The 27,867-nt window shown below is 39.8% G+C and overlaps 1 protein-coding gene across 1 annotated transcript in view; it reads right to left on the reverse strand.

The window, feature by feature from the left end:
- The window catches only part of eys (eyes shut homolog), a gene marked incomplete at both ends in the record, with an annotated part of 145,668 nt that extends 119,655 nt beyond the window's left edge, over positions 1 to 26,013 (reverse strand). Inside the window, 11 exons of the mRNA XM_083988625.1 lie at positions 1,615 to 1,719; positions 3,024 to 3,277; positions 3,433 to 3,596; positions 5,398 to 5,537; positions 8,724 to 8,828; positions 15,274 to 15,433; positions 17,447 to 17,561; positions 18,812 to 18,939; positions 19,785 to 19,981; positions 24,551 to 24,667; positions 25,269 to 26,013. Of these exons, the coding sequence (XP_083844751.1) occupies positions 1,615 to 1,719; positions 3,024 to 3,277; positions 3,433 to 3,596; positions 5,398 to 5,537; positions 8,724 to 8,828; positions 15,274 to 15,433; positions 17,447 to 17,561; positions 18,812 to 18,939; positions 19,785 to 19,981; positions 24,551 to 24,667; positions 25,269 to 26,013 (2,230 nt within the window). The remainder of the gene's footprint in view (positions 1 to 1,614; positions 1,720 to 3,023; positions 3,278 to 3,432; positions 3,597 to 5,397; positions 5,538 to 8,723; positions 8,829 to 15,273; positions 15,434 to 17,446; positions 17,562 to 18,811; positions 18,940 to 19,784; positions 19,982 to 24,550; positions 24,668 to 25,268) is intronic.
- Positions 26,014 to 27,867: the final 1,854 nt, after the last annotated feature.

Genomic DNA, 27,867 nt, shown 5'->3' on the forward strand with positions numbered 1-27,867 from the left:
CTTTTTGTGTGTGTGCTCTTTGTCAGGGGAAGCAAACAAACCTGACAGACCATTTATCTAATTGGATTTCTAAAATAATAAAGTCATCAAAAACACCTGTCTATAAATCTGTCAATGAAATTACAACAGTAATGGAAGATTCACTGACACACAGGTGGTCTGTTTTAGCCCTAATCTAATTTAAGCAAAATGCAGGGGAAATAGTAAGAGCTGGTTATTTTTTCAGTGATGCATTTGCTGTGTCGGTAATGTCATAAAAACAAAGCATGTAACAGGTGCTGTACATGTTTCCAGGCAGCGAATGTTTTCAAGACTTCACCCACATTTGTGTTGATTTATTGTGCTGTAAAACAGAGGCGTGCTTGGCTGAGGAGCAAAACAGAGAGCCTACGCATGATGCACAGTCACAACAAAACACTGTGATATTGTTTCAGTACATTAAAGTCGAACTTAGGCAGAAGAGCAGACTTTCAGGACAAAAACAAAGGTAAAACACCCAGAATTACCTGTGTCATTCTTCTGCCTTTGTGAAATATATTAAGAAAATAATTCACCAAAACTGACTCGTTGCCCAGTGCCAGAGTGTATTTTGTGTCCTGTCAACACCTGGGTTTTGTGGATTTTATTTTTCAAATATTTGTGAGTAAATCCTGTTTTGGGGATTGTGGCTGTTTACAATTGAATGTGACATTGGACTTGTAATGCCAAGTGGGCCGGCTGCAGCATTCTGACTTGTGCAATCAAGTGGTGATTAAGTATGTTATTACCAGAGGGCATAGTAAAATCAGCTGCACACTGAGGAATGCATCACCTCCTTATTATGGACTGATTATGGATTCTTTCAAGAACAAGTGTATATACATTTGTAAAACAGGCCGTCACTTGATTATGGGACAATAATACAAACTGCATCTAAGTTAATTGGGGACGTCAGGTTTACATGCATCAGTGCTCAGTAAGACAGAAAACAGTGTTGTTTTCCTTGCAGGTTTACCAATGTTGATTTTAAAGGTCCCATATTTTAGAAAGTGATATGTCCTTGTCGATTTTGATTATAAAGCATGTCTAGGTGATCAGTTAATTATCTGAACAGTATCACTTGGATACTGGAACCGACATCCAACATTGAGGGAGTTGAATTCTGTTAAGTCTGCTATGTTTGCATTTGATCATTTCACAACAACTAACAATCAGCCAATCAGTGAGGTTTCAAAGCCTCTCTTGTGACCAGTTCACTAACAAGACCTAAAATCAGCCTCCAGGGAAAAGCCTGAGAAGAAGATATAAAACTACATTGAGATGGTCCTTAGTATTTCTCAACCTCTACCCATCATATTGACTTATTATTTCTATTGCTTTGTGTAGAGATGCTTATTTTCACCAGTTTCCGTTCAAACCTTTAAACATTTAGTGTAAGTTATAATTCCAGTCTTGAACGTGTTCGGGAGTACATCTTTAACCAAACGTGAAAAATGGTGCCAGTCAACAAACACGTTTGTATGTAAATGTATGAAAATAAACTCCTCGTGTATTCCCAAGGTACAGTATGCAGAAAATTAATAGCATGATATTTTTGTAAACATGCTCAATAACACACAAGTAGCTGGTACTTACCAAGAGGACAATGACAAATGTAGTCATTTATCAGATCCATACACGAGCCTCCATTCAGACAAGGCTGCGACCAACAATCATTTACATTCTCAGAGCAGGTCCGTCCTGCAGGATGCAGAGAGAGACAAACAAACTCATCATAATGCCAAGGAGAATACATGTACAATGTTTAGACTAATGAATCTAGCTGCCACTGAGGAAACTCAATAATTATTGGAAGTTTTGTTTATTTCTTTAATAATGAGTGGCACCTGGTTTATTAAAGTGTGGGCTTTATTTCACGAGGCAGCTGATTTCCTCGGATGCTACTGGCTCAAAATGGGAGTGAATGATTATGTGTTCAGCATGGCGTGGTTTGTATATGCAGAAATGGTGTAAGCTTAATTTCAGTGTCTCCTGGGCAAGAAGACTTAGATGTTGAATTGATTTAAAATTTCACTGATAAGTTTAAATCTCCGCTAGGCCTGGCCTCTGGCGATATTTCAGACCTCATAGTTTTCTGATCTTGAGTGCTCAGATAACTAACAGCCTGACTTCTGTACGCACTGCTGCTCAAATCTGCAATACTGTCTGCACCAAAGGTAATTGTACTTTTGCCATCATGACCCCAAACCCGGGCAAGCACTCTGTTAATCATGTACTGTAAGATCCTCAGATAATTAAGGTAGCTGCTGACTTGTATAGTATATTTGGGCTGGAGGTAGAGACACTTTCTGCTACTCACTCTGTGACTGGTATGATCCTGAGCCAGCCCCTATTGCCAGCCAGCATTAATTAATTCACCTACTTACACATTACTGCACCACTGTTCACATCAGTCATGGGTGAATGTACCAGTGGGTAATGCTGACAGTCACACTGAGCTAAACTAACCAGTTTTAACCATTTATTTCCAGCTCATTTTGGTGTAACTTTGAAAGTAGAGTAAAGACAGTTTTTGAAAAATATTGGACCACTATGTTTAAAATAAGATACAGAAATGTGCAAAAGGTAACTCTAACTGAATTTAAAACATCTGTTAAACATGGTACAGGTACTAGGCATTTGTCACCTTAGTTTTCTCCCTGATAGATTTTTACATTAAATAATTCTTCAGTAAATTGTTATTTTTTTTATCTGGTTCTTATGTGAAATTACTTACAAAGGGACAATTAAAATAGACGTGTGTATGTTTGAAGCTCTGTCATTTCAATGTACAGTAATCTATAGTTGGTGACGTATATATCTGCCACGACCACTCATACATAGCAAATTCCAGTGTGAGAACTTTACTGGATTAATGCTTCGCATTTCTGTTTCTCTCATCTCAACATTTAAAGACTTAATCCTGCTCTGAAAGCTGATATTCCTCTGGCTGGCCACACTACAGGCTCTAAATAGACTCTCATTTGCATCAGATGGTCTCATACCCTCAAACCCTGGGGGACAGTGGCACCGATAATCACTGATTAGGTCCACACAGGTGGCCCCGCTTGCACAGGGGAAGCTGTTACACTCATTTGTTTCCAGTTCACAGAGCGACCCTTCAAATCCGAGCATGCAGCGGCAGGTGAAGTTATATTGCTGGTCCAAGCAAACGCCATGTTTGGAGCAGTGATGGCCAACACAGTAATCAATGTCCTCTTCACAGTGTGCTCCTGTGTATCCTCTGGGACAAAGGCACCTAGCAACAGATTAAAGAGAATTTCTTAATACTGTATAGATTAAAAGGAATTTCTTGTGCCCTGAAGGAGGAAAGCAGTAAATGTCACAGCTTTTGCAATCGTTGACATTCGGGTGCCCGAATGGCCCTAAGGTAGTCAAGGTTTCAATACTCACCTGTAACCATCAATCTCATCCACGCAGGTAGCTCCATTTTGACACCAATGTAGAACACAATCATTGACATTTATACTACAGTTGGGACCAGACCAACCAGGCGCACAGACACAGGTGTAGCTACTGGCATTATTCAGCACACAGCTTCCTCCGTTTGCACATGGCTGTTGAAAGAGGAGAGGTCAGTGAGACACACATCGTAATGCTGCTTCATGTGCAAAAGTGAAATTACTTCATCTTGTATGGTAACATCTTATATTGGCATGAGGGCATTCTGCTCTAAAATACAAGCATTACTTTACAATATAACCTCCAAACCATCCCTTGTTCCTGACCGCCTGAAAATGAGCATCATTACAGCCACATGACACACTCATGAATACTGATTCATGTTTCATACCAGATTCACTCAGTATTCCACATACAATTGCATCAACACCATGTCTTACGAGACAAGATCAATGGTCATTGAGGAGCAAAGCTCCCAAGAGTTCTCTGCAACAAAATGCAAAATGATAAGCCTGCCTAACCAGTACTTGTGTACTGTACATAACTACTGTTGGAAAATAATGGAAATGGAAAATAATTTGTTGCATTATTAATTCAGATTTTTGGGGGATATTCTGTCTATCTCTGTTAAAATTAATTTACCATAAAAACTAAAGACAGCCAATTTCATTGTGGGGGAGCAAACTTGAAAAATCAGCAGGGGATCTATATATGTATATAGTGGAGGCGAAACAAAGGTACAAAGGAAATGCTGGCTTGTGGAAAGGTGTATCATGCAGACATCGTGGCATTTCTGTAAAGGGGCCAACACAGGCCTTGCTCCACAGTGAGTGATCATCTCCATCTGTCATCTAAAGCAGTTTTTTGCTCAGCTTCACTTGTTTTTCTTTTGTTTTTCTATATTTTATTTTATTTTTAAAAGCAGAAGGCCGATTTATCCACACATAAAGAACCAGGCACATTCAAAAATACAGACATTGCAAATCTTAAGCAGCACTCATCCGCTTCAGGTGGCAGAGGCTTTTCAGTGCGCTGTCCCATTCATGCATGCCAAAGTCGAAAAAAAACAACAACCTGATAAACAATTCCAGCTTTGTCTTCTTCCACCATGACTGTTTAAAAAACCTTGAAAATGTTCAACCACATTCAAAGTAATAAATAAAGGGAACATTAAAATGTGCTTTATCATTTAAATATGCAGCATCCTGAGAATACTGCATACTTCAGCAGTTTCTGTATGACGAGACAGCTAAAGGTCAGAATCTGTTTCTTGATTACATTTGTGTACTGCTTCTTTAGGCATGTTTCATGCAGCAAAATTTCGAAAGTCACAAGGGCACGAGCAGTGACTTCCCTTATTAGTCAAGAATTTACTGCAACTTTCTTCCCTGGTAAAACCAGAAAACTGAACAATTTCCAAACCAGCTAATTGTTGTGTTTATGGATTACCACATTTGCTGTGGGACTTAGAGTATGCTTATGTACATCCCTGAGTAACAACAAAGGATTATCCCACATTTTATGAATAAGATACAATTAATATTGTATGCTCTATGTTCTCACATAAGTTGTCAAAGCCAGAGTTTACTTAATTGTGACACTTCAGAGAAAAGTGGTGATTTATGTTCTATTTCTATTCAATTATGTTTTGATTAAGTTTGAAATACATCCATTATGTACCATCAGGTGAGTCATATGAGTTCTGTGTTCTTATACAACAAAACAAGGAGTGTGTGAACTCCTCTGACTAAAGAAGGTGAGAAAATTACCTCATTAATTTTCTTGCTATCCTCCTGTGCTATTGTAATAACGTTGTAGAGACTACATTAGCTTGAAGAGAAATAAACAGAGGATTGTGAGCTCTTTAAACATGTATGAGCCTAAAGAGGACTAGTTAACGTGTGGATACAAAATAGCAGATGAGGACAAATAGTCCATTAAGATGCTTTCACCCACTTGAAAATATTCAGGGCAGGGGATGCGGCAGGTGTATTCAAGACCACGTGGGAGATCCAAACACTGAGTCCTTGGTGGACACGTGTTGTTGGGCAGAGCACAAGCATCTGTGTCGACTTCGCAGTTCTTTCCCAGAAAACCTGCAGGAAAAACGATTTCATAGTTAATGTAACTGATGCAACATTGAACCAGCAGAAAGTAGATCTGTGATCAGTGCCGCAATCCCATCTCTAATTTATGTCTCTGTACCAGGCCAGCAGCTCTATATATTTAATAAACAAGGCCAAAATTGGGCCAATTGTGGGTCGTCTGGAGGACTGGCCCCGTTTTGAAGCGTAGTCAATGTGCCACAGTGCCTCCCTGAATTTCTATTTAACTTGAGCCTCAGTTTAACTTTTATCAGTAGTTTGAACAGGCAATCTTCGGATGTGTGCTGCTTCCTATTTTTTCTTTACCTTTAATCCCTTCCTTCCTCACTCCTTTGCTGTTAATACTCAACTGACACAATTATCAGAGTCTGTGGTCGACATCATGTTGCATCCCTTAAGGAAAACCCTTATAAATAGTTTAGGACAGAATGTTGCACACGTTGTTCTCAGACATGATACGTTTGGCATCACCTGTAGGGCATTAACCATGAAACAACTCAAATTAATTCTGTAAGCTTTAGGAGAGCTTCCACTGCATTAGACTGGCTTTATACATGTCTTGTTGTTCAGGCCATGCGTCATTGATTTGGTACAATATAATATATTCAGTGGCAGGCAGGGCTTATGAAAAAAAAGGAGCAGGCCAACAACTTATCATTCAACACATGCCTTAAGACTTTGGTCTTAAGACTTTGGTCTTAGGACATGTGGTCCAAAACTCAGCAGACTATTTCTGACGTTGTAGAAACCACTTCACCATGAGAAGATGCAGTAGATGAGGCATATGAGCGGAAGAGGCTTACGTTTACTGAGATAACAGATGAGATTTAGTAGCAAGGCTGGAAAGCCAGCATACGCCCTGTGGAATTTCGTTACCATGGATCTGCGTCCACATCTAGTACCAGTTTACTCAGGGAGTTAGGGATTCATGATTGGGGATTACGGCAGGCTGCAAAGGCAGCTTCAGAGGAGGCTGAAAAGAGCAGGCACTGGCCCTGGCTAAAAAGAAAAGGCACCAGCTTGTGTGCAAAGGACAGGTCTCTATCTTGTGTTTAAGATGGGAGAAATAGCAAATAACGGTGTCAAGTCAGTGGTAAAACAACACTCTCTAGACTTTAAGAGCTTTTTAGCATAGGTCCACAATGTGCCGTTTTATGCTGACTGTGGTTTTAATAGTGACAGCATAAATCCACTCATGTATGTTCCTAAATGGACAGACAGGCCGGGGCAGGAGGGTACAGTCCTGATCCATGCTCAGAGCAGGTGTACCGGGGGCGGCACACGATAACCGTTGAGCCTTCTGGGGTGTCGTGGGTCTAATTCAACTTGACATCTGTGATGGGAGGTTCCTTTTTGATAACCTCAGTGACATAGCCATCAGCCCACCCCCTCATTGCTCTAACAGCACAGCCAGATTTCCACAATGATGCTCAACCAAAAACGCACAAGGGACAGTTGCATCAGATCTGCTGTCTCAGGAAATGAGATAAAGGAAGAAAAGATAAGACACTTTTGCTATAGAGATGGTCATCCTTGAAAGTTTTTTGCTTAGACTGGTTGAATACAACGATTTGCATTTAGTTTAGTTTTATTATGAGTAGAATCAGCATTTAAATCATCAACCCACAGAATGTAAAGCCCTCCACTCGGAAAATTCCTATTTGTTACTAAAGTTTCTTTGTTATTATTGCATTATCAATTGTTTTTTTCTGAAAGACCTGGGTTTGAACTGCTGGTCTTCTGTGAGTCTGCAAGTTTTCCTCGTGTCTGCAAGGATTTCCTGCAGTTTCCTCCCCAAGTTCAAAGACATGCTAGTTAAGTGAACTGGAAACTATAAATTCCCTGTAGGTATGACTTTGTTTTTCTGTCAGTGTGTAAGCAATGAGACAGACTGGCAACCTGTCCAGGGTGTGCCCTACGTCTCACCCGATGCATGCTGGGGGAGCATCCTGCCTCCCACAACCCACCGAACAAAGTTATACAGTTATTTCCAAATGCTATGGATGAATGGACGACGTACAGTATGGATGGATGATTCACAGTCCTTTAAAACTATAGAGTTGCACCTATGGGCTGACCCATTTCATCAGTTGATGAAAATAAAATTCCACCTCTGAATGTCACTTTAAATACTGACTAATGTGCCTTGCTCTCAGGAGCTGATGAGGCAAAGGGACTCCGTGACCCATGTGTCATTAACACTGGTATCGTCCTTTAATGTTTAATTGGACAAGAGTGAACAAACATAATGTTTCATTACCATCAATGTTCTATTTCCCTAAAGAGACAAATAATTTGCTGAGAACAACTGCTAAAAATAACAGTGTCAAATTCTTGAGAGAAAAACTTCATATGGCCTCTAAGATGCTCTGCCCTCAGTGTCTTTGGTCTGTATGTGCTGTGTAACGTTCCGGTAAAGTGGGCAAGAGCAATTCCCAGGCAGGCACACTAAATGCTCAGTGCCAACAACAGAGACCTCCTGCGAGTGGTCCAGCAGTTTACGTTCAGCGAATGTAAATTTAGACTCAGCCGGCAAGGCACAATAAGCAATTACAGGAAAATTATATTAATGGGAGTTTCATAATATAATATTTGCACAATTTAGTTGCATTATTGAGTTCTGGCAATGGGCTCCTGATTACTCTGAGCTGTCAATCACAGGCCAAGACCGTAAAACGATACTGTGAATAATGTGACTATGTTGCCTGATGTGCTGCACAGTGTGCAATGTTTTGATCAGTAGAATGCTGAGAGGTAGGCTTTTTTATCATAGCTTTTTTCATCATGACATAGCTTCATAATTAAAGTCATTGCATTGCTTTCCTTAAACGTGTCAGAAAGTATGAAAAACATTTATTCTGATTAAGAATTTTAAACAAAATTCTAGTTAACAGAGTATTGGTAAAATCTCTGATTCATGTTATGACTTAAATCACTCTGACTTCTCTAGCCTGATGTCCACAGGCAGGATGTGTCACAGTGTAGAGAACCCTGCTGGCAAAGGGCAACCACCTTTGGTCATCAGTGCAGCATGAGGGGCCGCAGGGCCTGAGGATATTAGGCCATATTAACCGCATTGAAGTTAAAAAGGTCTGCAGTGCTGGCTGCTAAACACAACACTGTGATATCACTTAGACATTATCATAAAGCTCGAGTTATGGATGAAAACCAGCATACCTGTAGGACATTGGCATTCGTAGCGTCCCAGCAAATCAGAGCATGTGGCGTTGTGCCGACAGGGGCTGGAGTCGCACTCGTTGATCTCAGTCTCACATTTTGTGCCTGTGATGGAAGTTTAGAAAAAAAAAACATATGCTGCAATTAGCTGCATCTAAAGTGCATCCCTATCATACAGAGGACCTGAACAGATAGGATATTACCCATGCATTGCATTGACATTGAGATACAGCTACTTCCTTTAAGAATCACATGCAAATTATGCATGTCAAACACATTATGTAGCTTAGCACAGCATAGCATATGAAAACAGAGGGAGAAAGTGAGTCCAGCTTTGACTTCTAAAAGGTAGAAATAACTTTGGCAACCTACAGTATCCTCCAACTTGCTTGTTTGTAGGGTTAACGAATAGGTAAAGGGAAAAAACTAAACATTTAAGTGTAGAAATCTGGCAATGTTTATCCATTTTCCTGTGCTAGTCTTCATGCTAAGCTGAGCTAACTGGCTGCTAGCCTTTGCAGTACAGTATGAGCATGGTTTCTGTTGTCTCTAAATTATCTCACCAAAAAAATAAATAGGTTTGAACAAACTGTTTGAACCTCTTCTCCTCTGAAACAATAATTACCACAGAAGTCCTTGGTGAAGCCCTGGGAAATCAAACTGTGATCTAATGGTTGGACTGGTTGGACTCACTTTCTTGTTAAGAAAATGGACACTTAATAATGAGCGTTGTCCTGTCTGAAGGGAGCAAATGAGGTGGGGGATGCTTGATAGGAGATTGGTGTTATGCTCAGCTGCCTCAGCAGCTGCTTACCACTGTGGTTGGGGGTGGGTGTCTTCCAGCACAGGTTATTAATTTAAAATGTCCTATCATCAATAACAGAGCGGCAATGACATGTAGTGAAAGTCCCTTCTTGACAGCAGCAACCTCATGCTACAGCACAAACACTATGATTGATATCATCTGCTCGCTATCTGCTACAGGTCATTATATACAAAATATGCTGCGCCGTGCAGTGGCAAATTACATAAATTTGTCCCGCAAAAATCTTAGAAACACCTACAGTCATTTGTGACTGTGAATAAAATCAATGATGTAGTGCTATGGCCTCTTTTAATGAAATTCAATTCATATGAAATGTGGTGCTTTGTAAATCTGAAAAGTCAACAAATATTCAAAGATAAAAAATCATCCTGAAGGTCGAAAATGACTCGAAATCTTTTTTTTTATGTTAATTGTTTTGGTAAAACACTTCTGGCTCCTGTGCACAGTAATTAGGCTATTTATCTTTGGGTCATTTAAGGCCAGAGAACTCTTATTTTCTGGATAAAGGTTTAAATGCTAAAACCTTGTTTATTTAAAGTGAAGAATTACAGATGATTTTTAAAATCTGTCCTTAGTGCACTGGATCCTCAGTACAGTCGATGCTATAGATGTCTTACTGCATAAAGCATTAAAATGGATGTCTAACCCCGCACTTTTTATTATTATGCACACAATTAAACAAGAATGAGGAAGTGTGAACGAGGCCAGCAAAATATATGCCAAGAGTTTGTTGTTCTGTGAGAAATAAAGGCTTCCAAAATGAAACCTGAATGCTGGGGCTGGGGTAATGTATCCTGAGTTATGATCTGTGATAGAGTACTGTGGGCTTTCTGGGCAGAGCTTGGAATTAAATTGGCCTTTCTATGCTGCATTGCCTGAAATTCCAAAGTGAAAATCCCAAGATGCCAGAAAATGATGAATTCTATCAGTCACTAAGACCTGCCATGGTGTAAGAGACAATTTTCCATTACTGAAGTGGCAACAGATTTAAGCTTTGAACAGAGGGAAAAAAATCTTGTTCATGTAGTGCTATGTAAGGGCTTATCTGACTGACAGGTGAGTGTGTCAGGACTTAAGGCTAGATGGGGAAATATGCTATAGGCCAAAAACTGAGAGCACTGGGGAAGGTAAAAAAAAAAAAATCATATTCACTGGTTGTTTAAGCAATAGAACAAGCGGAGAACAATTCTGTGCTTTACTATACTAACCCTTGTACAATGTAAACAATGTTGACTGAGCATCACAACGAACTCCAAAACTGTCAATTTCTTGTTAAATAATGTTAACTGAGATGATGTGCATACTGAGTTTAATAAATCATTTGCTTCTGAAAAAACAGTGTAATTTGTTTTAAATGCATGATGTCAAGAAAAAAATCCTCTTGAATCTTTGTATTACTTACTAAGATAAAGCAATGTTTCAAACATCATCTTCAATAGGAGAGTAGAGTGACTCAGAATGAGTTAAACAATGTGTCTCTCCTACAGCACCTCTGCTAGACAGAAAATCACAGTAGCATTTCGCTTATTTGAAGGCAGAGTCCAGACTGCAAGTATATCTAGCTCCTCAGGCTCTGAGCATCATCACATCCAATTGAAATGAAATAATGGATACTACATTAAAGTGCCAAGTCTCTGCTTTAATTTGAGTAGGTTTAACGTGACTATGGAAGGAGCTGTGTGCAAGATATAACCTCTCTAAGAGAGAAGTGCCCAAACTGCAAGGGTTCAAAATAATTGGACACTTGGCCACTTAATGTTTCTGGGGCAGCTACGTGTCGTTTCAAAGTCAGTTCATGCACAAAGGAGCTCATAGAGTTGACTGAGAGATGAGAGTTGCCCTTTAGATTGAGGTGGAGTTCCCTGCCAATATGAAGCATAAAGAGGTGACCATGCAAGTCAAGAAAATAATAACAGAGGCTCAAAAAAGCAACAGTCTATCAGTGACATTTCAAAGCTGGTGTGCCAAAGTCAGCAGATGGGTATATTGTAAAAGAAAGGCAGGTTTGCACAAGAGAACTACAAAATGTCAAATGAGCTGGTTGGCCACTGAGAACTAGGCTTTTAGGAAAAATGGAAAAACATGTGCATGTTGAAGAAAAACACCTTAACCACCCAGCAAACTAAACCTGCTCTTCACGATGTGGGTGTACATGTTTCCCTGTCAACAAGAGGATTTACTGCAATATACAAAGTTTCTGTAGCCAACATGGCCGGGAAGCAATTCGCAAAAAGAAAAAAAAAACATATGAAAAGAAACTGGTGAATTTGTGGGGAAAAAAGTTCTTTGGACTGATGAAACAAAAATCAACCTCAATCAAAATGATGGAACTGGGAAAGTGTGGAGGAGAAAAAAAAAAAAAAACGAACAGCTCATGAACCAAAGCCACCGCTTCATCTTTCAAACACTCTGTTGGTTCTGTTATGGCTTGGGCTGTATGGCTGCCAATGGAACTGGCACACTGGCATTTATTGATGATTTCACTGCTGATGGAAGCAGCAGGATGAATGCAGAGGTATACAGAAGCATTCTGCGCTCAGATTGAGCCAAACGCCTCTAAACTCATTGGACGACATTTCATCATTCAGCGGGACGGCAGTCCTAAACATACGGCCAGAGCAACCGCAGAGCTTTTTTCTCAGGGAGACGAGGTGAGTGTCCTCGACTGGCCGAGGCACAACACCTGATCTCAGGCCAGTCGAGCTGCAATCCTCTTACTGAAGGCCAGACGAAAGGCAGAGGGAGACCCCAGAACAAGCCAGAGCTGAGGGTGGCTGCAGAGAAGACCTGGGGGAGCGTCTCCACTGACTTTAATTATCTTCTGATGTCTATGGGTCAAAGATTTTCATCTGGAAAGTATTTTCAATAAATATTTAATATAATGATTTCATATAACTTCATGTGTACCTGTCAAATTACTTTTAAACTTCTAAACTTTGGAAACCATCTGCTTAAGAGGTGATATATGCCCCATGGTTCTTTCTCTATTGATTTTAACCAACTAGAAATACTCTGCCCTTTAATGTAATATCCAACACTTTATTTCAAAATAAATGTGCTGAATCACAGAAGTTGATGAATAAAAAAATGTCCAACAGTCCAAATTCCATATTCTGAACTCCGAGTACTGATGTGAACTCCAAATATTTATTGTGCTCAAAGGATTAACCTGTCATTACTAAAATATTACTGTAAACATGGTTTTAATTCTGCACTCCAGCCTGGTAGGTCATGAAACCATGAAACACTTGTGAAAACTCTATGAATTTGTTCAGTGTTTTTCAAGCTCAGTTAATGAAAAAGGTCACTTTTTTTATCTCATATTCCATAACAACCTCTTTTGTTTTTGTGTCTCTTGTTCACTTGTTCCCTTTTTTAGAACAGTTGTCATTGATAGCTTTACAAGTTTTGGCCATGTTCTGAGCTGGCAGCTAATTAGGGAGCAGTTTGCCAGAGTATTTGGATTAAATACAATCAGTGGCAGGCCTTAGAAATGTCAAGCAGGCAAAGCTACTGGTAAATAAGCTTCAAGGTTAAAAGAATTACTTCATCAAGAGAACTGGCCTTTGCTTAAAATCTGTCGCTGGCTTGTGATTTATACATCACAACCAACCACAGATTGGGGTTTGAAATAGTCATTGTTGATGCTTGTTTGGGTGTTTGCCTCTTTGGATTCAGGCAGACGGAGACAAATCTCTCCCCTCTGCATCACACAGACGCTTTCTCGAAGTTTGATATGCAGTAAATCCAAAAGAATTACTGCTCTAATACTACTACTAATAACACAGGCATTGATCGCTGCAGGGAGTTTGTGTTCCTCCTTGTCCACCTCCTCGGGGTGGTCAGAGGTCAGAGGTCACTTATGGAACAGAGGCTGTTATTCAGTCTTTGGAGATATTAATCAAAGTGAATACTTCCAGACATGGCACTTTGAACTGAAATCTGACGATTACAGATTGCCCTCCCCTCTGACTATGGCTCCCTGCTGACCCATGTACAATATTAGAGGTCACAGATAAACCCTAATATGACAAACAGTGTTTGAGAGCAGTCAGCAGCTATGTGGACATTAGCAAACACCAAAACACCAAAACAGGACTTTAAGTGTTTCTGCAGATGCAAGGCTGGCTATTTCATGCTAACTCAGATACAACGCATCTAATGGAAATGGTTTATGTTTAACATTGTACATGGTCCTTTGCAAATGGGAAAAAAAGATTTGTTGTCTTGGGAAACAGTGGACTGGATGGTAATGTTGATAATCTCACATTGAAAAAGACTTCGGTCGAAACGTCTGTGCTTGCCTGTCCTGTAATAAAGATTTGTCAAAGGGATCGTGAGTGTGCTGGCTTTCCTCCCCTTTTCTGTTTGTGCTGTAGCCATACACCTCCTAAAGTTTTATCCTTTTTTTTGATGAGTGCTCGCTTCTCCCTCTTTTTTCAATGTTGATAATCTCAACATCAAATATGACATTTTGTGTATACATATTGGAGTGTCTCTGTACACCCGACAGGTCCAGCCAGGTGCCCAGGGAGGAATGAACCAAGAGGAGAGGCCTCTGGAACTTCAGCACCCGGGACAGCGACGGAGAGCCTTGGGCCAGCTCAGTCAGGGCAGGAGTATGCGCCGATCAGTGTGCTGCACCAACACCAATGGTTTTCACCTGTGGCTACAAGGAACCTCTCCTCAGAGCAGCTCGCTTTTGCCCGGTGAGTATGGACACAGAAGGAAAAACCCCCATTAAAGAATCGTATTTTTCCATGCCACTCTGGGTCAGACAGTCGAGCACATGGAGGAGCTTTTTTCTAATGTTAGTGGAACAACTGCAGCTGCGACACAAGTAAATACCAGTCTGCTAGTTGCTCAGCCTCTCTTGAATGTTGGTAAAGATCAAAGACAGGTTTAATGCAGCCTTAACGTCTTTTAGCTGTCAGTCTACAGTAGTATGTCAGTTTATTCCGTGGTTAATGGTGGATTAAACCGATCACATCCCACTCAGTAAACTGATAATGCGTCAGATTAAGATTTTGACTCATGTAAGATGTGAGCATTAGGTTTTTTTTTTTTTATAATACCAAGGTGGCAGCATGGAATGCATTTCCCCTGTCCAGTTTTTAAACGACTCAAATTTGACAGCTAGCCAGGAAACAGTATTTTCTCTGAGCATGAGTGTATTTGTTCTAGCATAATCTAAATTATGCACTACATGAGTTTCTCATGACTTGTCTCTTGATTTTAAGCCATTTTTATGCCATCTGCCTTAAAACACCAACAAAGGGCAAAATAGAGACATCTATAATTCACAGAAAGCTCTCAGCAGGAGTGCTTTCTGTGTCAAATGTCCTACATGCAAACAGGATACTGTCTTGAAGGAGTGGAATATTCTGAAAATTACAGCTTTCACTCTCTGTGTTGCATGTGTGCTTCACGCGCTTAAGTGGCATTAAGCATACATCGCATTTACATGTTGTTTACGTAATGACAACATCTGTAAATGTCATAACAGAGATCAAACCTCTGCCAATAGCACGTAACTGTCAGGCTATGCCAGCTCCACATCAGATTTTCCCCAAACATTAATCAGTCATCCCTTGCCCCACAACCAACCTTCCCACAAGGGTTTGTACACATCGATCCATATTTTGAGATATCCTGCCAACAGACAGATGGACAGACAGATGGAAAGAGGGCAAAAACACACAATATAGTGAAGTTATCTCTCACCTGTGAAGCCGGGGAGGCATTTGCAGGTGTACTGAGGGGGAAACGATGGCTGACTTGTTGTGATGCATGTGGCTCCGTTCAAACAGCTGTTTGGTTTTATCAAGCAGGCATTGCCCACATATTGACAAAACTCTCCAATCCATCCTGGAGTACAAACACACTGCGGGAAAACAGAAGGATATTCGAGTGATCAGCAGCAAATTAATCAGCCGATACCACCAAAATAATATCAGACAGAGGACTATCTATCAGAGTCAGTAGATGTTTTTTATTGTTTTTGCTGTAACTCAGCAGCAAATGAAATGACTATGTGGGTTAAATTATGGACTTCCACTTGGGATTTTTTTTCCCAATGTGTGAATCTGATCCATTTTACCCTTGTTGCCATGAATACAGATGACACCAATTTGCACAGTTCGTCTGATCTGGCAATAAAAGACCTCAAATAAAAGGGTCAGTTCACCAAAACTACAAAATAAAAGCTTTACTCTGCTAAATGACATCTCTCATCATAGATAGGTTTAATTTGATTTTCTAAGGTTGTATGATATTGTCCTCTGAGATATGAGCCACTACCTCAATATTATGAAGATAAAGGGAATTTGTGATGGTCACAGAAAAAGAAAGACAGAAAAGACTTAAAGTAAACAGCACATTTAATTTCCATCGAGGGTTGTTAAGTATATTATGTAAATCTCAGGCATCATTTCTTTTGAAAAAGGTGGGTTAAAGGGAAATGGACTACACTGAATGACCAAGAAATATTTCTAAGTTGAGAACATCAGAAATAAAAGTGGTGAAGTGGATATTGTGAAACAAAATGAAACCAGACCTTTCTGCCTGGTTGGATGTTGTGCCATTATTGGTACTGAGAAAATCATTAGCTCTAATGTAGGTGAACCAACCCTTTTCAACTAGAAATCAGCACTAAACCAAATATCTTTGTTTTGTTTTGTTTTGTTTTGTTTTACTCATTTTAAAATCCGATGTGTTGGAGGTGGCTAAAGCGTGTAAAGTAAGTGTGTTCTGAATGACTGGTCTGTACATGTATATCTACAAATAAAATCAACTTCTTAATGTGTCCTCTAGTTTCATTCTTGTTGTATGAGTGTTAGGAGCTTCTTTACAACAGGAGTAATAAAACTAGCAGTCTGCTCTTAATACACTAACTCAATGGTTTTTCATGCTCAAAGGAAAAATCACATAAAAAATATAAATGAAAAACACGAAAAGAAAGAAAAGGCCCATTTGAAGTGAGCAACACTTTCTGATTATGTCTGACCCCGGCTGGAGGCGCATCAACATGAGGCATCTTAGAGTGGGTTTTAGATTAAGAACACTCTCAGTGGTCTAATGGAACAAGACTGATAGAGAATAATTAGGAGCTATGGGGCATTACGGAGCAGTCTCAGGTGTTGTAAAATATACAGACATTTGAGGAGAGTGAGCAATAGAGAGGCAAATTAGACCAGAACCTGCCTGTCTGGGCAAAGCATCCACATACTCACAATGATTAATGGGTTAGAATTGAATTACTGCTGTCTGTAGACATGTTGTACCTCTCACGTTTTGTATTTTTTGAATTCCAATTAATGATGGTTTTCGTAAGCATACATTGTTGGAGACCAAAGATGGAGGGACCTATCATGTTGCGACATGCAGTATATTTATGTCAAAAAAAAAAAAAAATTCAATAGACCATACATGCACAGCCTAACGTTTAGATTTTCGAATCGTTCAAAGACAAATGGGAGTTATGTCAGTGGCTGCCAGTCTGAAACATTTGACAGTAAAATCATCATCATTAACAGAGATAACTGAAATTCCATCTTTAAGAAAATGTCTTTAAAGATGTGTTTACATGGAAGATACACACATAATACACACTGATATGCTCAGAACATCCAACATATGAAGAGAAGAAGCTTGCTGGTATTTATCGTACATTACAGCCATACGAACAAATTGGATAATTCTTGCACTGCATTCAATCATGTGCAGCGTGGGATGACTCTCATTATGACATTTTTATCTTGAAGTCAGGGCTCTATCAGCGCTGTGTATGAATGTGTTCACCCTCTGTTCATACTGTAACCCCCATTAAGGTGCAACGCAAGTCATATTTTGTGGGCTTGAGAGTATTTCATTAAGACTGAAACATTGAATTACTTACCTGATATCCGCCAATTACACTCAGGCACAATCCCTCATTTAGGCAGTTGATATTGAGCAGCCTGCAGTAGTCAATTATTTCTTCACAGTTCTTCCCAGAATACCCTCTCAGACATCTGTTGGGAGGAGGTCAGTGTCATCAGAATCAATTCATCCAGGGCCTTGAGCACTAACAAGCTTTTTTTTTTTTTTTTTTTTACAAGATACACAGGGTTATAATTTTGTTTTCTACATGACCTGTTTGTGATGCAGACCTGGGTGAGATAGTGTGTGCCAATTAGACTGTTGGTTTGTTAAATGGGTGGAATCAGGACAAATTAAATTTTATTATGAGCCACAGATTATACTTTCTTAAAACTATGAAAAAATACCCTTGTGTTTTTACTGATTGAACTGTTCTTCATTTGCTCTCCTAGTAATTCTCATACTGTACACTGTTCGATTATGATTGTAAGAGCAAAAAAAAGAAAGAAAAACGACCTTGTTTTCCAGGTTTCAGGAAAGAATCTATAACATTCAGATACTGTGTGTATATTAATAACGTAAAAGGCACATTGAGCTAAATGATGTAGACCTATCAACTGCAGTGTAATAACTGTATTTAAAAGATATCAGACAGAGAGGATGTTGAAAAAGAAAGATGGTTGTAAACAACTTGTTCAACACCTATATTTCTAAAAATCAATTTTAAGGATAATGCTGATGCTATAAAACCAACACCAGCATATTAGTCCATGTCTCTCTTTTCAACCTCCATACCCTATTTGTGTCACTCAGCCCCAAGCTCATTAATTTCTAGTGAAGATATGAATTTTCATGGCTCACTAGGGTATAGTTGTTTTTTTTTAAAGGGAGTTAATTTCTTAAAACACCCGGGCACTGTAGTGATGAGAAAATTTTACTCAAACCAGGGTAAATATTGCATTTAGCTGATTCATTTTAGCTGTGAACTAATACACATTTGGTGTTTTAGTCAGAATTGAATAACAGTAACACACAGTGCCCATTTCTGCTGTACATGTAGCAAGTCACGTGTTTTAACACTGTGACCATGATGTTTCTAATAGTTCAGGCTTACGATTCACAGATAATACAGTACTTGTGAGTGGGATCAGTTCATGGTCATTTTCTTGGGAATGGTTGACAATAAGAAATAATGAGGCTTGAGCTCTGCTGGGTAGTTTTGTATTAGTCCTCAAGCTCTTTTAAAGTAAAATTTAATAACATTAAAAGGTGGAATAAAAAAAAAGCCCAAAAAACATCCAATTTATTCACTCAGAGTGGGACACGCATTCACAAGACAACCCAATCATCTAGAGAGGGGACTGTGAGTGTGGCCTCTATTAGATTCTTCTATGTGTTTCACCTGCAGACATAATCATTTCCCCTGGACACACAGGTGGCATTGTTGAGACATGGTGATGGGCTGCACAGGTTCTTCTGCCTCCTGCATGCTGGGACTACATTACCATCTGCACAGACACATTCAGAGGCCTGCAATACAGAGGCAAAACAATCCAGGTCACTTGTCAGCTTGGGAACAAGGGGTTAGATTATACAAAAGGCCCATCAGATAACTGCAGAAACATTATCAACAAAAGTACGAATAATCATGGAGATTAAATTGTGGCGATTTACTCATTATTTGTTACTGATATCTGCAATTACATAGTGAAATCTAAGTAGGCAAGTAAATAATGGGTTTTATATGCATTTAAATATGAGTTATAAATATTATAAGAGGCTAATAAATGCTAATGTTCTGTAATTCAACGTTAAAAGGATTTGAATTTCAAATTAAGCTTATGGGGAAAAAATATCTATGTCAAGCAGCAGCAATATCAGGCATTATTTAGATAAATGTCCCTTTTAGCCTGCCCTACTCTTGTGGTCTTAGGTGGGCTGTGAATATGTGTAGTGCACTTGGCAAACTGTAATGAACAAAATAAAGGTCAGAAAAAGACAATTAGACCATTACTGCATTTTCTCTAGTGTATCCTCTAGAACATTAGGAACACAACTGCCTCTGCAAAATGTATGACCACAATAACATTTCCAGAGAAAGGTGAAAATTGCAGCAGGCATCCAATTACAAAAAGCTTTTGATGAGAGCCATTTCAAACTGGCACTTAAATATGCAGTGGGACATGCAATCAAAATGCTCGTGGAGGCAAATACTCTTTCCCTTAGCTCATCTTCAGGGGGAAATATTAATTGCTGCCGCAGCCTTCAGACTGAAGCCATTTGATCTTGTTTTAAGACACTATATTAATTTTCATGTGCCATTTCTTGTTTATGTCCCTCTGAGATAATACAAATAAGGGAAATTAAGTCCTCACACGCTCGCCTGCAGTGCAAATCTGCTCCTCTTGACATGCATATGACTTGCAATTGAAGTCAACTTTGGAATCACAGTTGAGGCCCCCGAATCCTTCTGGACAACGACAAACAGATCCACTGGCGGTTTCCTCGCATGAGCCGCCATTTCTGCAGGGATTTGGATGACAGGGGGCGCTCTTCTTCTCATGAAGTGGGCCTATAAAAAAACACATAGAATAAACAAAACTTCATGCGCTCGCATCACTGAATCTTGCTCCGAACTACTAAAACACATAGAAACACTGAAATTGTGATTTAACCACATTTCTGCATGAAAAGATATGAGTGACATGACATATAATCCATGGAGGTAGAGGTGATTGACGTGTTATATTAATAATTACACAGGAGAGAGACACATGCTGTGCCATCCCCTGCCATTAGGCATGTATACAATTTAAGCAAATATTATCGCAATTAATCTAAAGGCAACAGCGTCATCACTGCTGTCAGAACTTTATCTAACTGTCACCTTCAGATAACGTCACCTTAAACACCTGCACACCAAACCAATTAGAAGATAATTAGGGGTACCATGGTTTTCCCCAGCAGATTGAAGTAATATTTACATCAAGATACAGAAAAGGCTAACTAACTACCTCAATTATGGCTGCCCCTTTTAGTTCTTAATAATGTGCAAAAGGTATCTGCATAGTATATTTAACAGCTCTGTGTTTGTGCCTGTTACTCTTCACTGAGAATTAAGAGCCGTGCATGTGTCTTCAACAGCTGAGCAAAGAAATTATCAGGTTTGGTTCACCTAAATAATGCATGCTTATGTGCCCTCCTTGTGTTTTTAGTTAGTCCTTTAGGTGGACAATTTCCTCCACCTCAGGGTGTTGCGTTTTTGTGTTTAGTTTGCACTAATGCAGCACAGAAGGATTTGACAGTGTGCAGCTGCCAGTCTACACATAGCATCTAAATAAATGAGAATTCAGGTCAGCATCATCCCCATCAGCCCATTTGTCTGCTAAGTGATGGTACTGTTACACACAACGTGATGTGTGTTTCTCATGTGATCCTTATGTGATCCTTGTGAGAAAAGTGTTTACTAAGGATTTCGGCTGTTATTTAACTGTCACGGTTCCAGCCAGTTGAAATGGGGACAGTCATATTTTCTATTTCTGAGGAGACATGTTCCTCCCTTTTTTGAAACTCCAGCTCAATACCTAACAATATACGTACAAGAGGCGAAATAGTCTATTCATGAATATATGTTGCCCTTTTAAAACGCACATATTTTTGGGAGGGTGTATCAGGCACTTCTATACTTGAAACCTCTGCACCAAGCACAGTAATAAAAGGAAAGTTATCACAAAGATATACAGAACAGAATGAATGATTTTCATGGAGGATTTTCCCCTAACTGTAAACTAAGCAGTCAGTGCTGTGGCCTGAATTATAGTGTAAGCATTTTCCAAAATAAAGTAAGTCTGAATTAAGCTGTAGCCCGGGTTTTCTAAATACTGCAGTGCCACAAGAATTTCACCAGCAGCAGATTAACCAGAGAGCGGATAATGCTGTAGTCACATTGTATGCAAAGGATAAAATTAGACTGAATTCACTGCAGGTTCAAGGTGAATAAAATTTGATGTTATTCCCATGTGAGGGTTTTCATTTTTGTGTTCTTCACAAGGTGCCTACACATTTATCTTTCCAGTGACTCTTTCTTTGCATAGTTTCTTTAATCCCCCTGCTGATACAAGTGCTCATGTCCCAGAGGCTCCTCACAGCCTCCTCTGTGGGCATCAATCTTACTGTGTACAACTTCAGGGCTTGCTTTTTCCTCAGCTCATTTTCCACCAGAAACTGACTTTTCATAACTGCTCCACTAAAAAAGTTGCACCACTACAAACTTCTATATATTTTTAGGAAATTTCTCCAGCTGTCGTGTGTATTTATGACACAGATAATGGCTGCGGCACTCTCTGCACTCGAGAGGGAGAACTTCCTAATATGTGATCATTTTGCTTTGGATCATTTGTATTTGCGCCAGCGTTTATGTCTCCCACAGATCACCGACACCCCTCTCAACGCAGTGATTATAATCTACAGCAATCTAATATACATAAAGAAACAACGTTGTGTCAGTCTCTAATTAAACTGTTTAACAAGGGTAATGAGTGCATATATAGTTTAAATTAAGCTTAAAAAATTGATATCACTTCCAACAAGATTGCAAAAACAATTAACACCTTACACCAAATGAAAATGGCCCCATAAAGATGGTAATACCTTGCTACAAATACCCTAGAGGTAGCGCAAAGGAGAGTCAAATCAAAAGAAAATCTCATTTGAAACGTCCCATGAGTTCGGCTCATTATTCTGTGCGCATAGACTTTGGCCTATGAGGGCAGCCAGTGCTGGAGCAGCCACTAACTTCCAGTTGATTAATGAGGCAACTGCAGCAGGGAGGTAGAGGAAGCACAAGCTACACAGAACTCCCAAGAAGCTGATGGGACAGGAGGACACCATGACTATGCGGAAAGCACCCAGCGGAGTCTGCTTACTTGAGAGAGCAGCGGCAATTAAAGCAAATTAGATAAAAGCTGGAAAAGGCAGAGGGTGTGTGTAACTCACCAATTTGTTTCTGACGTGAATTATATGAATTATCCACCTCAAACTACGCAAGAGTAGAGATTTTTCTTTTTTTCTTACAATGCCGACTGTTACTGGTTCAGTTATTCACAGATGCATTGTGTTTTATTAAATAAAGAGGGCTAAAGCCAATGCAGTGAGTTCTCTTAACATATCTAACATGAAAGAAGAGTTCTTACGTATGAAGTGGGAGTAATATTCTAAGAAACAAATGTAAAATTTAAAGAAGTAAGCGATCCGGTCGTTTTGGCTAACCCCTTGTCAGCCGATGGAGTTAGCAGTCCCCGCCCTCGTCTCTACGTCACCACATTCACGCGCATCCCTTGGCTGCACACACAGAGAGGACCGCCCCTTTATGCTGTTCTCTCTCCTCATTGGATAAAGGTTGTAGGATACAAGGAAAGCTTTCTCCTCGGCTTACAGCAGAGCAGAGTGACTGACAGACCCTTGTTTCAGACCAAACACTCTATATAAGTGATTGCTGTCGGAAGATACAACTATTTAAGACTTAAATTAACACAAACATTGCGCTTACTTCTGCTTTAAGACAATTTAGTCAGATATAAAAGAGGGAGAATTATTTCAAAGTTTGTATTCGCTATGATGTACTTCTACGTTCGCTGTAAAACACATGAACTCTTTGTTGATGTTGTTTATCAGAAGGAATCCAGTAGTGCATGCATTCACTATTCAAGGCATACAGGAGGATAAAGGCAAAGGCAGATTGCTCCTCTTAAAAGATTCAAAGCATTATCTTGTTATATTCTTGTTTCAGCGTTAAATAAGTTCAGAGTTGTTGTTGCTCTCAGAAATGTATACCCTTGAATCCCCATACAGAACACAAGCTCCATTAAAACAAAGAAAAGAACACAAAAAAACAACAACTTCTCCTTCTTCTGGATGGCCTTAATCTGCTCTTGTAAAAGCAGATGCCAGACGGCACTAGAAGTAACCTTGAAACCACATCTCCAAAATAATAAGCTGAAAGCATGGGCTTGACTCGGGAAAGGCGAAGCTATGACACTTCAAGAATGCTGCCAGGACAAATTGTGCTCCACACAAAACAATGAATCAGTGTGAGGAGCCACCTGGAGTTTTTTACTCCAGGAAGCTCATTGCGGGGATGTTTTTACAGCAGACAGTGATATCCAGGGCAGATCGAGGACTATCCAGGTCTTGTAACCCATTTGTGTGCGATACCCATTAACCTAACTGTATTTTACTGGAGCAAATGAGACTCATTACCTAAATAATGGGTGAGGCGATAATGTCTCATAAACTAGCTCACCAGATCAGTACACGAGCCCTCGCTAACTTCGACTAAATCACCGGGCCAGGAAACAATTTGGCTGCCGATGAAAAATAGAGGACTGAAGTGTATTATTAGCTGAGTGCACCACTGAAACCACAAGTGTAACACAAACAGAATTTAGTAGGATAAGAAAGTATAGAAATCTAAGAGAACTAATGGGAAAACCTCTTTCACCCAAGGTACATTAAATAATAAAATATAAAATATTACGAATGCTGCTTTTTAGCCATATTTTACATTGGCTCTAGCGAGCTCACAGAAGGTGGCCGGTATCAAAGGTCCTATTTAATATGCTCAGCAGAAGCAACATATAATAAATCACACTATAATTGATCGCTGTAAACCTTTTGTTTGATCAACTGCGACATGCTCAGTTAGCCAGATGTTTAGCCCTGGCTTTTTTACAACCACATGTCACTGGTCGTAACATGAGGTATTTGATTTGAAGTGGCCACTTCATATATTATAGTGACAAATCCACAACCAAGTGGGATCGGGCTTAAAGCCCATAAGGAAATGCTGATCTTTTCATGATGTATGGCTTTTGTAGTTTCCAGCTTTGACCTTTCCGAAGATAGTTGCCCCTGTGAGGCAAATGTGCATCTGAGAGCAGGATGCGGTGAGATCTCTGTCGCTGCCTTTGTTGTACGACGTCAACGGTGGAGAAAAGAAACAGAAAAAGATTGTCTGCGTATGTGCTTCGTCTGTCAGGGATCAAAAGTGTGCGATAACACTCAAAGAACAGGTTCTCATCGTCATAGTGACAGACGATCCATTCGTACTACACCAACAACCACTTGAGTAAGAGCATCTTACCACAGACTCCTGTGTCACAGATGCATTTGAAGGACGTGGGCGACACTTGAACACACGTCCCGTTTTCACAAATCCTGTCACAGTTTTCTTTCCCAATGACTTCAGAGCAGTTAACCCCTGAAACAAATGGAAAGTCAGTTGAGTGTTGAAACCTGAAACACAGAAACAAAAACCTATGCCTGGATTGAAGTTTTTTTTTCCACATGCACAGAACTCTGCTGCTATTTATTTGGATTCCTAATTGGAAAAAAATGAAAATTAAATAATTACTGTAGATATACTGCTGCAAGAGAGTGTGCTGGCAGCAAAGAGATTAAGAAAGAAGTCATTTAGAATGCAAGCTGTTTTAATATTAATTGTGTTTGCATTACGTCTGAGTGTCGGGGCTTTTGCTGAATAACATTATATGTCCAATAAATATATAATTAAGAACACAGCTTGATTCTGTTTTAAGTTTCTTTTATATTCCTTAAAATTGAGTGAAATTCTATGACAAGCATCAATCAGATGTTACAAAATATTCAAGGATGGTAGGTTTCTCTGAGGAGATGGTTTTCTTTGATGTGGACGTACCTCAGCACATCAAATAATATCTGATTCAAGACAGTTTCATTGTACAACAAAGGTAAAAATAAAACCACTGAAGTGTAATAACAGTTTTTGATCCAGTTCTAATTCAAATAATTTAAGAGAGGTCCACAATGGGTTTTGTCCTTACCTGTAAAATGTGGAGGACACAGACATTTATATGTTCTGTGGTTTGGATCTGTGGATCCATTGCTCAAACAGACTCCTTTGTTTTCACAAGGGTTATCCAAACAGGCATCAAACTTTTCACAGAACCTCCCAGAGTAATGGTGGTGGCATCGACAGTGGTACGCGCCCTCCCAGAGGTCTGTTTGACAAATACCGTTCCCTGAACAAAGTCGAAGCAGAGGAGAACCCTGACAAAGTTGCGTTTTAACAGACACATTCAGCCTTAAGCCAAGCTTGCACAGCTGCGGATCTCCCTCATGCAGAGCGATGAAGTAATGATGACCTGGAACGAGCCACTTGGCCTCCGTTTGTGCGCTCTCATTTATATTGTGAGGGAAAAGGAACTGATCTTTTATCTGACCACGTGCAGAGCAGCTCTCAAAGTCGTGTTTTGAAACGTTGAGGAGTCTGACGCCGTACAACTTGAGCGTTTCATCAGCAGACATCAGCAGTCTGTCTCCGTGTTGCAGCTGAAGCGGGCATATCTGTGGGAAGCCGGGAGGGTGCCCGCTCGACTCGTCTCCCCCCGGAGAATCCCAGCACTCGGAGACGCCCGTGCAGATGTTTCCTACGAGAGTCCAATTCATTTGGACTGTGCGTTGTTTCAGGTGCCATTCAAGTGAAGCCTGTCTGTTGCAAACTGTCTGGCAGCGGATCGTGCCCGCAGCCACAAAGAAAGCAATCAAGTGATACAATGATGCTCCCATGTTTCCTCTCTCGTACTATTTCATCCAAATCAATAGGGGACTTTCAAAGCTGACTTGTGTCATCTGGTGAATAGATGAGGGGAACACGTTGTATCCTTCTTCATGAGATGCACTTCCACATTGTCCACATGAGGAATGACCTTGGGAAAAAAGAGATATTTGAAGTTAATGAAAAAGGAGTTGACTTTTTATAAAACCTGGCATGCTTTTTACCCCCCATGACTATATCTTTAAAGTTTAAAATATGATTAAAGTACAACCAGAGCCCACAGTGCTATCATGAAGATTTTACTTCATTGTAACACATAGACTTGTGGCTTCAGCGAGTCTAGCAGAGCTGTCATAATCATGTGCAGTGCTGCTGACCACCAAGTGTGTCACAGCAGCCTCGGCCTCCCCGAGGTTCCTACAGAGAGTGACAATGTCAGATAAAATATTCTCTCTCCCCTGTCGGTGCCTGATACCTCAGTGTCAGGCAGTGAGATGAGTTAAAGCAGACAGCATTGTCTTTTTCCCTCAGGCCCTTTTTATACGTGTGCACAAGATAAAACAACAAAGTAGAGAAGCCTCCCTGCAAGTGAAAAACTCTGCTCCTTGATCAGCTCACAAGGGCTGATATGAATAACTGCACGGTGATAAGTAATAAAACGCTGAATATGGAACACCAATATCAATAAAAGGAGGAGTGATAAAGTGAATGAGATTGCAAGTATTGTCAGGAGGGCTGTGTGGGCACCTCCAAGACCTGATTTACATACGACGAGGTTCACCATTGTGCTTCACTGAACAAAGCGGAAAGCTGTCACCTGATCTCTAAAGAAAACAATAATGAAAACTCAAATGTGTAGTTGGTTTGTGTTTGTGTGTGTGTGTGTGTGTGTGTGTGTGTGTGTGTGTGTGTGTGTGTGTGTGTGTGTGTGTGTGTCTGTGTCTGTGTACGCATGTGTGTGTGTGTGTGGATATAACATGTCTTTCTTCTTTTCTTAAGGATATATACTAATCCATTAATACCATTAATTTTATCATTAATACCAATATATATTTTTTATTTGACTTATTCGAAGCTACTATGATCAAATTACGATTGAATTTTAAAAAGACCAAACACATACAGAGTACTATCACCTCTGCTCTACGGAGCCGTTTAATGGCTGTCATTTTTACAGCTCATTGTTTTTGTTTAATGCTATAGCCTTCTTAATAAGCGTCATGTTCAGGAGGCAGTAGTTTTCACTGACCTTTGTTACATCTGAGCACACTGCGTTTGTTTTGGTCTGAGGTGTTGTTCCATAGTGCAACATTGCTGCAGTGATGATCATTTGCAGAATGTTCCATTTCTATGTCCTAGACTAGGTAGGCAACAATAACAATACTTGGCAGAGCAACATAAAACCATGGAATGGCAAAGATACAATATGTCACCACATCTTCACTTCACAAAAATGTGAAAATAAAACACAATAAACAAAAAGACTTTCAACCAGGACCAATTTCAAATAACATACGGCAGACTTCAGTGAAAAAAAAAAATCAAATTCACAAAAACTAACCTGGATCTGCCCCAAAATGTAATATGGTTCTCTCTGACCCATGCCCCATCAGTCCACTAAGTTCAGGGCAAATTGGTTCAGTACTCTTTGAGTAATCCTGCTGACAAATAAACACAGCGGGGAAAAAATAACTTCCTTGGCGGAGGCAATAAAACTGCCAAGAGTCATATAAAGAATAACATCCATGAAACAACCCAAAGTGGCACCTAAAAGCCAACCTAAAAGAAGTCCAAATCAATACAGAAATGAATGGAAAAAATAAACTAAAAAGACCATCACCAGATTCTAATATACCCAAACACAT

The sequence above is a fragment of the Trachurus trachurus genome, assembly GCF_905171665.1.
Source record: "Trachurus trachurus genome assembly, chromosome: 15".
Taxonomy (NCBI): Eukaryota; Metazoa; Chordata; class Actinopteri; order Carangiformes; family Carangidae; genus Trachurus; species Trachurus trachurus.